Below are 14,018 nucleotides of genomic sequence, written 5' to 3'. Positions count from 1 at the left end.
CAGATGCCTCTGCTGGTGAAATCCATACCACTGAATTTTGGGACTCAGAGGGAGTTAAATTGTGCAACCTTTTGATCAAAAGGGAGCCCATTGCAGCCCACATGCTCCCCATCTTCCACACCATCCTTGAGATCCTTCACCAGCAAGCAGTGTGTCAAAAACTCAATCTGTTGGTCACTCCTAATTTGGTATCTCCCCTCAAATCTGCTTTTTTTCAGACCTTCCACGATGGTCCTGAATGGCAATGGCAACACGGACTTGGAGCATCCTGCCCTGGAGACTCAAGATGGAAGGAGCCTGAATGTGGCTCAGGATCCCAATCATCCTCCCTCCATCTTGGGTCCTCCACTTCCTACTACCACGACCTCCTCTTACGCCCCGAAAAAATCTCCAGACTCCACCCCTACAACTGTGGGTAATGCCCCAACTGTCAATCATCCTCTCCACCCTGGGCCATGCCTCCAGTTAAGGAAGGAGACTGGCAAATAACCTTGAAACACCTATTTGCCCCCTTATGAAAGAAGGGAGCAGAATCCCAGGTATCAGCCATTGGTTTATGGAGAAAAAAATGATCTGTGCAGGGCAGCTAAAGATCATAGGAAGGACTTATCTTGTTTTAATGGTCTAATGAGGGCCATGTTTACATGTCTTAACCCCCTATGATTTAAAATATATTATGACCATGTTGTTGTCACCTACAGAATACACCCTGTGGGAAGGGGGATGGAAGTGTTTACTAAATCAATTAATAGCAGACTATGCTAATAATGAGGCAAGGACAGAATTGACAATCAACCATCTAGCTGGAGAAGGACAACACAGCCTACCAGACGATCATGCAGCAGCTATCTCCAAAGAAGTATTTGATGATATCAAAGAGATGGCTTTGAAAGCTTTAATCCAGGTATTGGATGGTAGCACCCCCAGTTCGGACTACCTTGGGTGCCTGCAGCTAAGGCTTTAGGACAATCAGACCATCTTGGGTGCCTGTTAAGTAAGCAAACCAGTGCTACCTCCCTCACACTGAGTGGCCTGCTCTCAGAGACAGAGACCATCAAACATGCCACCGTTCAGAACAGCAATGGCGTTTTTACTCTCGGCACATGGGCATGGCTGTGTAGACTCTGAGGGCATGTGTTACATGAACCTCTCCAGCCACAGCGAGTCAATCCACAAGAGCATTCAGGTACTGAAGGAAGGGTTAAAGAAGCTTCAAGTGGAAAACAATGACTGGTTCAATAAACTCTTCCAATCCAAGGGACTAAAGGGTTGGATGATGTCTACTGAAACAGGACTATTAATTCTCTTAGTGGTTGTTGTTGTATTGTTAATTGTCCCATGTTTGTTGGAATGCTTTTAAAAAGTCTTTCAAAATTCTTTCAGTTCCATCTTTGTTGTAAAACAGAAAGGAGGAAGATACCCAACACAGGCTCCTCACGGACTCCTTGGAAGAGAGAATTGGAGGCCAGGATGGCACAAAATCCTCTCAGAGACTCAGTGAAGAAATGAAAATCCTTAAAAGTACCTAAAAGTACTCTTAAATCCATAAAGTACCTTAAAAACCTTGAGTATCTCAAAGCATTAATGAGCCCTGCTAAGTTTCAGTACAAAGCTCTCAAGGGACTTGTTAAAGCAGATAATTGGGGCCATGATTGCACAAACCTCTCACAGAGTCTCTATCAAAAGGGAAACATCAAGTACTTTGAAAAAACTCAAGCACCCTGAAGCATTAATGAGCCCCACTGAGTGTTGTTACTGACAAAGCCTCTCCAGGGACTAAGTACAGCAGTAATTGGAGGCCATGATTGCACAAACCTCTCAGAGACTCCAAGGCAAAAGTCAAACCCAAAGTCCTTTGAAAAACCTGCACAGAGGCTCCTGGCCCAGAGGCAGCTCCTGGCAAGGGCAGCGCTGCAGAGAGACAGCTCTGGCCAGGAGCAGCTCCTGTGCACAGCCCAGCAGGGCTGGGGCACTGCCTGCAGCCACCCTGGGCACAGCACAGGGCACAGAGGGGTTAAACTCAGCCTGGGCTGGGAGCACAGAGCAGAGCTCACTCAGGGCTCACTAGAGCAGAAATCAGCCCAGCTTTGAAACAGTCATTCCCTGGCTGTGGGAAGAGAAGCTGCCGTTCCTGCAGGGATCTCCTGGAGCTGGCACATCCCACAGCTTTGAGGACCTTTCAGGAGGGCTCTCAGAGCTGCTCCAGGGCAGGGCTGTGGCCCCAGGGCAGGGCTGGCTTTCCCTGCTGCCCCAGCCCAGGCACAGCCCAAGGCAGCTCCTGTTGCCAGGCTCTGCTGCAGGGCTGAGCAGCCGGGGCTGCAGCCAGGGGTGCCCAGGGCTGTCCTGCAGAGCAGGGTCCTGCAGCCCAGGGCGCTGTGCTGGGGCAGGGACTCTGCTGCCTGCCAGGGACAGCTCTCAGCCGGCCCGGGGAGCTGCTCCGAGTGCTGGGGAGAAGCTGTGGGGGGAAGGAGCCACCCTGAGCAGGGCAGGGGCTGCTGCTGAGAGGGGCTGGGTGGGGCAGGGCTGCTCCCTGCTCCAGACCAGCCTGGGCGCAGCTCCGGAGGACACTTCCCAAAGAAGGTAAGCCTGGGATTGCTGTAAAGATCAGGAGCTTTCCTGAGAGTGTTTCAATTTCCTACTTAGAGAAAGATGGGAATGTTGGGGTGGAGACAAAAAGTTTTTTTGTGCTTTTTGCATTTTTATATATTCATAGCTCTCTAAATTACTATTATATAGTTACAATACTATAATCCTTACTTAACTCTATTAAACTCTTAACTGTATTAAACCACTATTATATTCCCATATAGCTTTAATCCTGAATTAAATCTAGTATGTTTCCTTACCTTTCTCTTAATAACCTGACTGTCTAAATATATTCCTAAAATGCTGTATAGTCCTATTCTTTTATATAGTCCTGAAATGCTATATAGTCTTCTAGGAACTGGACATATAGGAGCATTTTGGGTTTTGAGAATGAGCAGAATATGAGCAGTCATTATAAAAAGTGAAGGCAAAGAAGCCTTTGGACCTACTCCAATGGGTTGACCCAGGGGTGTGTAACTGGGGAAACTGAATCTCCTTTTGGATGTTCCTGTTAAATATCCTAATTATCAACCTTAATAAATTGTTGAAATCAGGACGTGGGTGTGCCCTTTCCCACTGGGACACCTGGAAGCTTCCAATAAGTGTCTGGCTTTTACTTTACTTTACTGTTCTAACACTGCTGCAAGGGGTTTTTTTTTCTCTTTGGATTATAGACAACAGGGGGATGAGAGAAGCAGAACAGGAATTGTAATCCCAGAATCACAGAACATTCTGAGTTGAAAGGGACACAGAGGATCATCAAAGGAATGTTTGAACATTTACACAGACTCCAGAACTGTGGCTTAAGCTGGTCAGTATCTCTGCTGGGAGCCTCCCAAAGGCCCTCAGCCACTCCTCAGCCCTGGACAGCAGCAGCATCACCTCTGCAGGGCCCAGCAGGGCTCTCCTGAGCTGCCCTTGCCAAGCTGCACACAGAGCCTGCCCCAGCCAGGGCCCTGCACACAGGCAGGTTTCTGTAGGGCCCCGGCCAGGGCACACAGGCTGGGATGGGCTCTGTGAGCCCTGGCAGGGACAAGGCTCCTCTCAGGAGGGAATGCCCAGGCCCAGGGAGATGCTCAGGGAAGGAGAGGGGGCTGAAGAGAGCGGTGCTGGGGCAGGATGAGGGCACGGTTGGTGTGTGGGAGGTGCCAGGCACAGCTGGGCAGGGGAACACTGTCCTGAGTGCCCGGCTGTCTCTGCCCTGCCCTCTCAGGCACAGCACCACAACATCTTCTCTTGGTTCTGCCCTGCCCTGATATTGTCACTGTTATCTGCTGCTCTCAGGGAGGCTCTGGCATTTGCAGCAGCTGAGTCAGGCACTGCCCTTGGCATTCCTGCCAGGCAGGGCTGTCCATGGGAATGGGGTGTCCAAGCTTCCCTGACACCTGTGGGGCTGTGGGCAAAGCAGTCCATGGGAAAGGGGAATGAGCTGAGCCCCCTCCCTGAGATCCCATCATGGGCACAGCCAGGGATCTCCTTGCTGTGCCCTTCCAAGCTCTGAGCTGCCCTCCTGGGTGCAAATCTGTGCCAGAGCCTCTGGGAGTTCCCTGAATGTCCCACGGGGAAGGGCAGAGCTGCCAGAGCTGAGGAAATGCTGTTGGGTTTGCCAAGGGAGCCGTGAGTGTCCTTGGCACAAGGGGGTGCTGAGACCTTGCCCAGAGACCTTTAGAGAGGGTGAGACATTCAGGGATCCCTCTACTCTGGGCAGGGGCTGGTTTATCCCAGGGAGACCCAGGAGTGTGATTGTGCTCTGATTGCAGCCTAAGGTGCAAAGCCAGGGCAGCTGGGAACAAGCCCATACAGCCCCTCACCTTCCCTGAGCCACAGGCAATCCTTTGCCTCTCTCATCTGGCAGTGGCAAAATCTGAGTGCAGCAGAAATGCTGGGGATTTTTGACCTCAGAGAGCCAAGAATGATCTGTTTTTAGGAAAAAAGTCCTTAAAACAGCTCCTGTAATCCATGTCCTGAAAACCTAGGAGTGCAGATGCTACCAAGCCTATGTCCATTCTGAGTGATTCCCCTGAAAAATCCTGAATATCCAGCCTTGTCCCTGTGCCCCATGGCCACAAACCCAGGGCAGTGGGGCAGGGATGGCTCCTCAAGAGCCTCCAGGCACAAGCCTGGCTGCTCCTGGCAAACTCAGCCTGCATAACTGAAGCTCAGGCAGGGACCTGGGTGAAGGTTTTCCCAGAGAAAGAACAAGGGTGGGTGAGTCCTAGCAAGACAGTCTGCAGGGAATTGTCCAGGTTTGACTCCAAGCAGCCTCTCCTGACTTGTCACTGTCCTTTCTCCATGAACAGGTCCCCATGTGCAGCCCCAGCAAATGTCCAACAGCAGCTCCATCAGGAACTTTCTCCTGCTGGCATTGGCAGACACGTGGCAGCTGCAGCTCCTGCACTTCTGCCTCTTGCTGGGCATCTCCCTGGCTGCCCTCCTGGGCAACGGCCTCATCATCAGCGCCGTAGCCTGCGGCCACCACCTGCACACGCCCATGTTCTTCTTCCTGCTCAACCTGGCCCTCAGTGACCTGGGCTCCATCTGCACCACTGTCCCCAAAGCCATGCACAATTCCCTCTGGGACACCAGGGACATCTCCTATGAAGGATGTGCTGCACAGGTGTTTTTCTTTTTGCTCTTCATTTCAGCAGATTATTTCCTCCTGACCATCATGTGCTACGACCGCTACGTGTCCATCTGCAAACCCCTGCACTACAGGACCCTCCTGGGCAGCAGAGCCTGTGCCCACATGGCAGCAGCTGCCTGGGCCAGTGCCTTCCTCTATTCACTGCTGCACATAGCCAATACATTTTCCCTGCCCCTGTGCCATGGCAATGTCCTGGGCCAGTTCTTCTGTGAAATCCCACAGATCCTGAAGCTTTCCTGCTCCAAATCCTATCTCAGGGAATTTGGGCTCATTGCAGTTAGTGTCTGTTTATGTTTTGGCTGTTTTGTGTTCGTTGTTTTCTCTATGTGCAGATCTTCAGGGCTGTGCTGAGGATCCCCTCTGAGCAGGGACGGCACAAAGCCTTTTCCACCTGCCTCCCTCACCTGGCTGTGGTCTCCCTGTTCCTCAGCACTGCAGAATTTGCCTACCTGAAGCCCCCATCCATCTCCTCCCCATCCCTGGATCTGGCAGTGTCATTTCTGTACTCGGTGGTGCCTCCATTCCTGAACCCCCTCATCTACAGCCTGAGGAACCAGGAGCTCAAGGCTGCAGTGTGGAGACTGATCACTGGATGCTTCCAGGGACATTAAACTGCTGGCCAGTTTCTGCCAATCACTTCTAATAAAAGACATCTTTCATACTTCTTGTTGCTTTGGTTGTGGTTTGTTGTTTTTTTCCTTTGTATTAGTTTTTCTTATTGTCCACAAAGGAATGTCATTGTTTTTGCCTTTTCTCATTTTGTTTCTCTCCAACTTCCCTGTGGCCAGAGGCTGTGTCAATGAGGGGCCACACTCTTTTGGCTTTAAAGGAACTAAAGGATCTCCCAGCCAAGTTTTTTTCCAGAGATGTCCTTGTGTTCCCTTCTCTGGAGCTGCAGCAGCAATGTCTGTGTGCTGAGCTGGGGGCAGATCAGTGCTGGCACAGCAGCTCTGCTCCTGCTGGCCACACCATTCCTGATCCAGGCCAGGAGCCATTGGCCTTCTTGGCCACCTGGGCACGCTGCTGCCTCATGCCCAGCCTGCTGTCTATCACTCCCTGCAGGTCCCTTTCTGTCTGGCTGCTGTCCAGCCACTCTGTCCCCAGCCTGTAGCGCTGCAGGGGTTGTTGTGGCCAAAGTGCAGGTCCCGGCACTTGGACTTGTTAAACCTGACCTTGTTGGATTCACCCCCTAGATCCACCTGTCCAGGTCCCTGTGCAGAGCCCTCTTATGCTTCCAAAGAATCAACACTCACACCCAGCTTGATGTCATCTGCAAAGATGTCCTTGGTTCCATGAGGCCTCTCATTGTCACAATGACCTCCTTGTTACACCAGGCCCTGCACTGTCACACTGGTCTCCTGGGTTCCATAGGGCCCCAATATTTGACAATGGACTCCTTGGTTCCATGGGGCTTCACAGTGTCACAATGTTCTCATTGGTGCTGCAGTTCCACAGTGGGCCCTTGGTTCCATGAGGCCCCAGAGTGTCACAATGGCCCCATGGTTACATGAGGTCCCACACTGTCACCAAGGTCTCTGTGGCTCCACAAGTCCCCTCAGTGTCACAATGGACTCTTTGTTTCCATGAGGCCACACAGTGTCACAACGTTCTTCCAGATTCCTGGAGGCCCCATCATGTCACCGTGGCCCCTTGGTTACACAGCATTGTGCAGTGTCACAATGTCCCCTTCGTTCCATGAGGCCCCGCAGTGTCAGAACAGCCCCTTGATTCCACTGGGCCCTGGAGTCTCCCAAAGGTATCTTTGGTTTTGCAGTGCCAAAATGGTGAAACCCCTTGGTTACACAAGGCCCTGCAATGTCGCAATGGCCTCTGTGGTTCCATGAGGACCCAGAGTGTCACAGTGCACTCCCTGGTTCTATGGGGCTCCAGAGCACCACAGTGGACCCCTGGTTCTATGGGGCTGCACAGTCCTCTTAGTTCCACTAGGCCCTGCAGTGTCACAATGGCCCCAGAGTGTCCCAATCATCACAGAATGACAGAATCTTATAGGCTGGAAAAGACCTTTGAGATGATCATGTCTAACCAATGCCCTAATACTGCCTTGTCACCCAGACCATGCCACTAAATGCCACTGGAGAGGGACAGTGACTCTGCCACCTCCACCCTGGCCAGCCCATTCCAACGCCCACTCACCCTTTCTGTGAAGAACTTCTTCCTCTTGTCCAGCCTGAACCTCGCCGGTGCAGCTTAAGGCTGTGTCTTCTTTACCTGCCCTCCAGCAGATCCACACTCACACCCAGCTTGGTGCCATCTGCAATTTGTGAATGGTGGACTCGATCCCCTCACCCAGATCATCAGTGAAGATATTAAACAGGACTGGGCCCAGTACAGATCCCTGGGGGAATCCACCAGTGCCTGGACACCAGCTGGGTGCAGCACCATCCCCACCACTCTCTGGGCCCAGCCTCCAGCCAGCTCTTCAATCTCCCAAGCCGTGGGCTGCAGCTTCTCCAGGGAATGCTGTCAGAGAGTTTCAAAGGCTTTGCAGAAATCCAGGCACACAACACCCTCAGCCTTTTCTGCATCCACAGGCGGGTCACCTGGTCATAAAAGGAGACCAGGTTGTTCAGGCAGGACCTGCCACCCCTAAATCCACGCTGGCTGGCTCTGATCCCTTGGCCATCCTGTGGGTGCCCTGTGGTGGCACTCAAGGTCATCTGTTCCATAACCTTGCTGGGCACCCATGACCACCAGAGACCCTCAAGAGACCCCTACTCTAAATGTCGGTAATTTTGGGGAAGTGATTTAAACATGTCAAACACTTTGTGAGATTGTTTAGCCTGTGAGTTTGAGCAAAGGAATGAATAAAAGTAATGAAAGTAATGTCTTAGTTCCGTGGATACTAACACGTGGGTGTGCATGTTTCAGGGAAGTGATTCCTCACGCACCCAGCACTGAAATAAAGTAATGCCTCTTTTCTCACACTGAGCTTGCAGTGTGGATCGGGCCCTGCTCAGTAACGTTCATTTTGGTCATTTCTATTGAAGCATAAGGAATGGTTGAAATGAAATCTTTTCCAGCTGTTTCCCTTTGGTTTACCCATTTGAGGGGTAAAATTCTGTGCTGCAGGTGTGCTGGGTGTGTGCAGAGCAGGGCAGCCCCAGAAACCCCTTGGCTTGCCCACAAGTTGTCATGCCTTGTTGCCAGGTGTGCCCAGCTGTGGCAGCAGAAGGAGCCTGCAGCGCAGTGGGCACCGTGCCCTGCCCAGCCGGGGCTCTCTGGCACAGAGCAGCAGCAGCGCCAGCACCGTTCAACCCACTCCTGCCTTGGCTTCCCCTGGCACACAGAAGCCTCTGGAAATCAGCACCACCAGTGGCGTTCCCAGCTGGGAGCAGCTGCTGCTGGCGGGCAGATGCTGCCATTTCAACTGCTGCCAAAGGGGAAGAAAGGCAGAGATGTACCCGCACCGGAGCCCTGGGCGTGTCCAATAAAGGTGCAAATATGTGGAGAGATTTGTTAGGAAACATTTCAGCTGTGATGCCAACAGTGGCCTCTCTCCTGGTTCTGTGTGTTCTGGACGAGTAATGCAATGGTTGGCTCTGACAATTAAGAAGTAGATGTTATGTGGATGTTCAAATGTCTAGTGATGGTATTGTAATATATCCTCCCATAATCCTCTTTCCCGTCCCCCTTGTAATAGCCTTGGTAGTCAGGGCATTTGGGGAGGGCTGGCTTGTGACCAGCAGGCAGGGTGTAACAACACCTGACCTCCAGTCAGGATGCAAGAAAGTAATCTCCACCAATAGACAGCAGAGAAAGAGTTGACTGACAAAACTTTTGGAGGGGCTAAGAGTATAAAAGGCAGAGCATCGTTTTTGTAGATGAGAACGTGGCTGCTAGTCACAGAGACTCCCTATACTGCAATTTTTCCTTATTCAGTCCTTTGTTAAGGTTTACTACACCTTTACAATGTTAAAAGTGAGAGTAATTTCTCACATGTGCAATGCTGTGGGCCATTGTCTTGGTCTGGTTTCTTTTGCTTGTGTCCCATCTGAGTGCTCGGCTGGGGTACAGGCTGTAGGTGCTTGAGGCACTCTTGGAGTTCCTCTTAGATCCCCTGAACCATGAGGGGAATTTGTGCTTCTTTGTGACAGAGAAGAACTTCCCAGGCTCTTTTGTGTTTGCTGTACGGAAGGTTGGTTATTGCTTTGCATAAATTCACAGACTAACATGCTTTGTGATGCTTTTCTTTGTCATACTTTGCTTTGTGATGTCACGGCATGGTTGCCACATCGTTGTGGTGACATCAGAAGGTTGCCTTGGTGCACAGAAGGCCCGAGTGTCAGAGCAGCCTTGCTCACATCAGGAGAACCCTCCTGGTTGGAGCATTGGTCAGTGGGTAGTTGCACTCTGAGAGGCCATTTGTTTTTCTAGTGTTGGAGAAGACTGGCACAGCTCTGGGAATATGATCCACCATCTGGCCACAGCAGCTTTTGCTGCTTATGGTGTTTGTTTTTCTGCGTATTATGTTACACACTTTGCACGTAAGTAGAGTTTTCCATTCTACTTAGGTTAGGGTGTATCCTAACCTGGCTTTTGTATGTCTTCCTGCTGGTGGCTGAGTTTCTGATTTTGAAAGAGAAAGAGCATTAGGATGCCACTGGTTTGGTAAAGCTCCTGTCATGACATTCAGCTAAAAAGGGGGTGTCTGTAGCCACAGGGGCAGCATTTGCAGGGGAACCTGCAGGGCTTCCGTTCCCTCCACGGGAGAGTCTGTGGCAGCAGAGTCTGCCATTTCCTCAGTTTGCTGGGACAAGCAAGACACCTTTGAGATTTTAGACTGGCAGAGCTTCTTGGAAGGCCTTCTAAAAACTCTGCAGTTGTTCCCGGAATTCAGAGAAAGCTTATTTCTTTTTAAATTTTGTCGTGAAAGGATTTGACTGTCTAACTTGACCTTTTTCAAAGTGCTAAAATAGTGATTCCCTTTGCAAGGAAATGCAAACTCCAAAGCAGTGAGTGTCTGCCACAGCTCAGAGGGATTTTAGGGAAGCTTTTCTGAGCAACTGTTTCAAGCAAGTTAATGAGAACCGGTGCATGCAACTGATTAAAAAAAAGAAAAGAACCTCAAAAAGAGGATTTCAGAAGCTGTTTTATGTCTTTGGTAGAACAGGAGCACTGAATGTTAAAGAACAATTTGCATTTTCTTGGTCATATTTGTATTCATTTACTGGCAAAACAGGCCAAATTGTACGCACAAGCAAGAATATTGTCCTGATCCCTTGCTGGCTGTGTGAATGAAATGTGTCTGCTGGAGGGATGTTGTGAAACGGGAAATCATCTCTGTTTGGGTTGACTTGTTCTGTGGGATTCAGCAGCCCAGGCAGTTTTCTGACAGCATCTGGTTCATTTTCCCTTCCCACTACAGGTCACCTGAAGCATGTATTCAGCAGTGCTGAAGATCCTGAGGTGAGTGAGAAAGGAACATTTCAAGTTCCTGGTGTTTAAGAATTGTAGAACATGATGTGAGCTGGACCAGTAGCAGTAGAGTGTAGAGGGCCAGCTAGGAAGGCCTAAAGAAAATCCATTTTCATGCCTGAAGAAAAATAACAAAGTGCGAAATGGATATTTTAAATTTCTATATCAGAGCTTTGAAGAACTACAAACCTAGTGTTGCAGAGAGAACCTTGCTTGCTGACGGCAGATAGGGTGGAATATTTACATAGGAGCAATTTCCTGTACAGTTGAATTAGACCATTTTAATTTAGTCAGAGTCCCTTAGAATTCTATTCCGATCAAACTTTATGATATCTACTTAGAAGATGTGGTTATAGAACAGGAAGGCCATCTTGCAATGGTGCCTGCAGTATCTGAAGTGCAATGGGCACCTTTGTGGCTGGGGAGCTGCGTGGGCCCAAAGGACGCAGGGCTGGCGGCCATGAGCAGCTGAAGATGAGGCAGCGTGGGGCCAGGGGGCCCAGAAGGCCAAGGGCACGGTGGCTGTGCCAGCAGCAGTGGGGCAGCAGGAGCAGGGCAGGGAGCGTGGCCCTGTGCTGGGCAGCGCTGCGGCCACAGCTGGAGTGCTGTGTGCAGCTGTGGGCCCTGGGAAGCAGAAAGTCATGGAGGGGCTGCAGCGTGGGCACAGAGGGACAGGGGAGCTGGGCAAGGGGTGCAGCACAAGGCCAGGGAGGAGGGGCTGAGGGAGCTTTAGCCTGGACAATGGGGGCTCATGAGGGACCTTCAGGCAGACTTCCATAGATCCCTGCCTTAGATCCATAGAGCCAATGCTCAGCACAAGGGTTGTTTGCCTGCCAGACATCCCTTCACTGCATCCAAGTGCTTTAGACACTGGAGTGGGTAACACTTTCATATTTTGTTTGTTTGTTTGCTAGAAGGAGAAGCTTTGTGTAATTTCTCCTTCTCCAGGGAGCTTTTTCTCAGTCTTTTCTGCCCTTTTCCAGCACTGGCAGAAACACATCACTTTCAGGTTAACAGCTCCCGTCTCTTTTGGCAGCCCAGGGAATCAGTGTGTGTTGTGTTTGAGAACTGAGCAGGAAATCAATGCCCTTGCATTCCAGCTGGTGCTCAGAGATCACAGGAGCTGGGAGGGGCTGGACTGCATTTCGGATTCCAGCCACTTTAGCACAATCAGTGTGGTCGAGTCCAAGAGAAGAATTGCCCGAGCACAGATGCACAGAGTGCAGTTCCCAGTGCAATGCTCTGGGTCTGATTGCATTCCATAAGGACCCACACGCTCCAGATTCCCCAAGAGTGTGGGTTACTGAAGCAACAGGAGAGCAAGTTCAGGATGGCTGCTGATTGGGGCACTGCTACCGAGTGCTGATGTGTGCAGTGACAGAAAGGACAGGATTGATTCAGGGTGACCCCCACGTGGTGAATAATGTGCTTTGACTCTATGATTTAGAAGATTAAACAAATGCTTTCTTAAGCTATGTTATATTACACTAGTACTATATTAAAACTATACTATAGAGATACTATACTAAAAAGCTACAAAAGAAAAATTTGTGACTGTCTCCAGACAGTCACAACACAGATTTTATCTAATTAGCTAATCAAGCTGAACAACTACCACTAAAATCCAATTAACAAATCACTTTCAGTAAACAATCACTATAACACATTCTACATGTACTAAACAAAAAGAACAGCCAGTAGAGATAATTGTTTTCTCTTCTTCTCTAAGTTTCTCACTACCTTCTTTTAAAAAAAACCTAGGAGAGAGAGAGGAACTATATCTCTCTGTATTCAAAGAATGTAAATGCCACAGCACAGTAAAGAGAGATTAAAAAAGTGAGATCTGTCTATCTATCTTTCTATTGCATCTTCCTGGCTCAGCTCCAAACCAGTGGAAGATGCAAAGCTCACCTAAAGGCATCCCTTCAGGAGAGGAGTAGAGACAAGTTCCATTGACTGATCCTGAGCAGGCAGAGATGTTTCCCCCTCCAGAGATGGTTGTTTTTTCCCCTCATGTTTTCCTCCTCCAGCCTCTTGTGCCCTGAAGCCTTCTTTTTATCCTTTAAATTTTTGCATGTCCTGAGGAAGTAGAACTATCCCATGCTGTAGCTGGGGTCTGGTCACTTTGCTCATACATGACACATGGTTTGCATTACATGACACATGGTTTCCTTTGCCAGCATCCCCAGGGCTGTGTAAGTGCATTCATTAATGGGGCCTTATGAGAAACTCTGTTACTGTTGCTCAGAATTCTCAGTTGACAAAAGAGGGAGAAGAAACACCTTGGTCCTCCTCCATATACTGAGGTGGCCATAGGGGTTCTCTGACTTCCATCAGAGATCTTTGCGTGCATCCTTATCTCCTGAATGACCCGGTTTTCTAACGAGAGTGTGGATGTCAGGAAGGAGGAATCCTGGTGCAGGCCTGAAGAGAAGGTGAACTCCAGAAGTGTCTCTCACAAGGAATGAGCTCACCCAGGAAGTCCCTGCAGAGCCAGGATGGAGCTGTGGGACAGGGCGGGGTGTCAGTCACTACTGAAAGACAAACAGGACACGGCAGAAGCAGAGGGAGGCCCTCACCAGACCCTTGAGAAATGCCACCCCTTCCCTGTCAGCTGCCTGAGAGGCTGCTGGAGCTTCAGTCCCAGATGGCTCCTGATTGTAGGGCCAGGGTCACTTTGGAATCTGTGCCTCCTCTCGGGCAGAGAACAACCCAGGAGAGCAGCAGCACAGTGCTTTGGGAGCCTGTGAGCCCAGCAGTCTGTGAGTCTTGGCCCACAAAGGGCGTATGGGAAGTTGAAACCCATCTTCTCTTGCTTTCTGTGCAGGTGCTTCTAGAGAAAGAGCAGGAGCACACTGCCTCATCTGAGATGCCATGCCAGACTCAGGGAGAGCTGTTCCCTGCCCGAGAGCAGGAAGAGCAGCTCAGGCAGCAGGTGGAAGAGCCACAGGAGAATGGCCAGGTAAGCCTGACTGGCCAGGTGACAGAGGGAAGGGCAGGAAGAGGGGCACAAACCAGAGCTCTTGGGACTGAGGAGGCCAGGAGTCCCACAGGCACTGGAAGCACAGAGCCTTGGAATCTGCAGAGATCAGCATCAGGACAGGAAGGTTACAGTGGAAGCAGAGCTGAGTGGAAAAGCAGAAAGAAGGGGCTGAATAAATGTGATTTTGAGGCTAAAAGAGGGAAAAGCTGAGCTTGATGGCAGCTCTCAGTCACTTGCTCTGCTTTTGTGTGCACAGAACATCAAGGCAGAGCCACAAGCAGAGCTGCCTGAAGCTCAGAGTGCCATCATGGCAGTGAAGAGGAGGAATGAAGACATCCAAGAGGAGAAGAATCTCCCTATGCAGAGGGG

The 14,018-nt window shown here is 50.3% G+C and overlaps 1 protein-coding gene across 1 annotated transcript; it reads left to right on the top strand.

Moving 5' to 3' along the window:
• Positions 1 to 4,942: 4,942 nt before the first annotated feature.
• Positions 4,943 to 5,808, top strand: LOC131096511 (olfactory receptor 14I1-like; the record flags this gene model as incomplete). The annotated part of the gene is given in 2 exon segments (XM_058044852.1): positions 4,943 to 5,549; positions 5,552 to 5,808. Coding segments are annotated over 2 exon segments (864 nt in total), but the record flags the coding sequence as incomplete, so codon positions are not given.
• Positions 5,809 to 14,018: the final 8,210 nt, after the last annotated feature.

The sequence above is a fragment of the Melospiza georgiana genome, unplaced genomic scaffold (genome assembly GCF_028018845.1).
Source record: "Melospiza georgiana isolate bMelGeo1 unplaced genomic scaffold, bMelGeo1.pri scaffold_29, whole genome shotgun sequence".
In the NCBI taxonomy this organism is placed as follows: Eukaryota; Metazoa; Chordata; class Aves; order Passeriformes; family Passerellidae; genus Melospiza; species Melospiza georgiana.
This window is presented reverse-complemented; position numbering and strand designations above follow the sequence as displayed.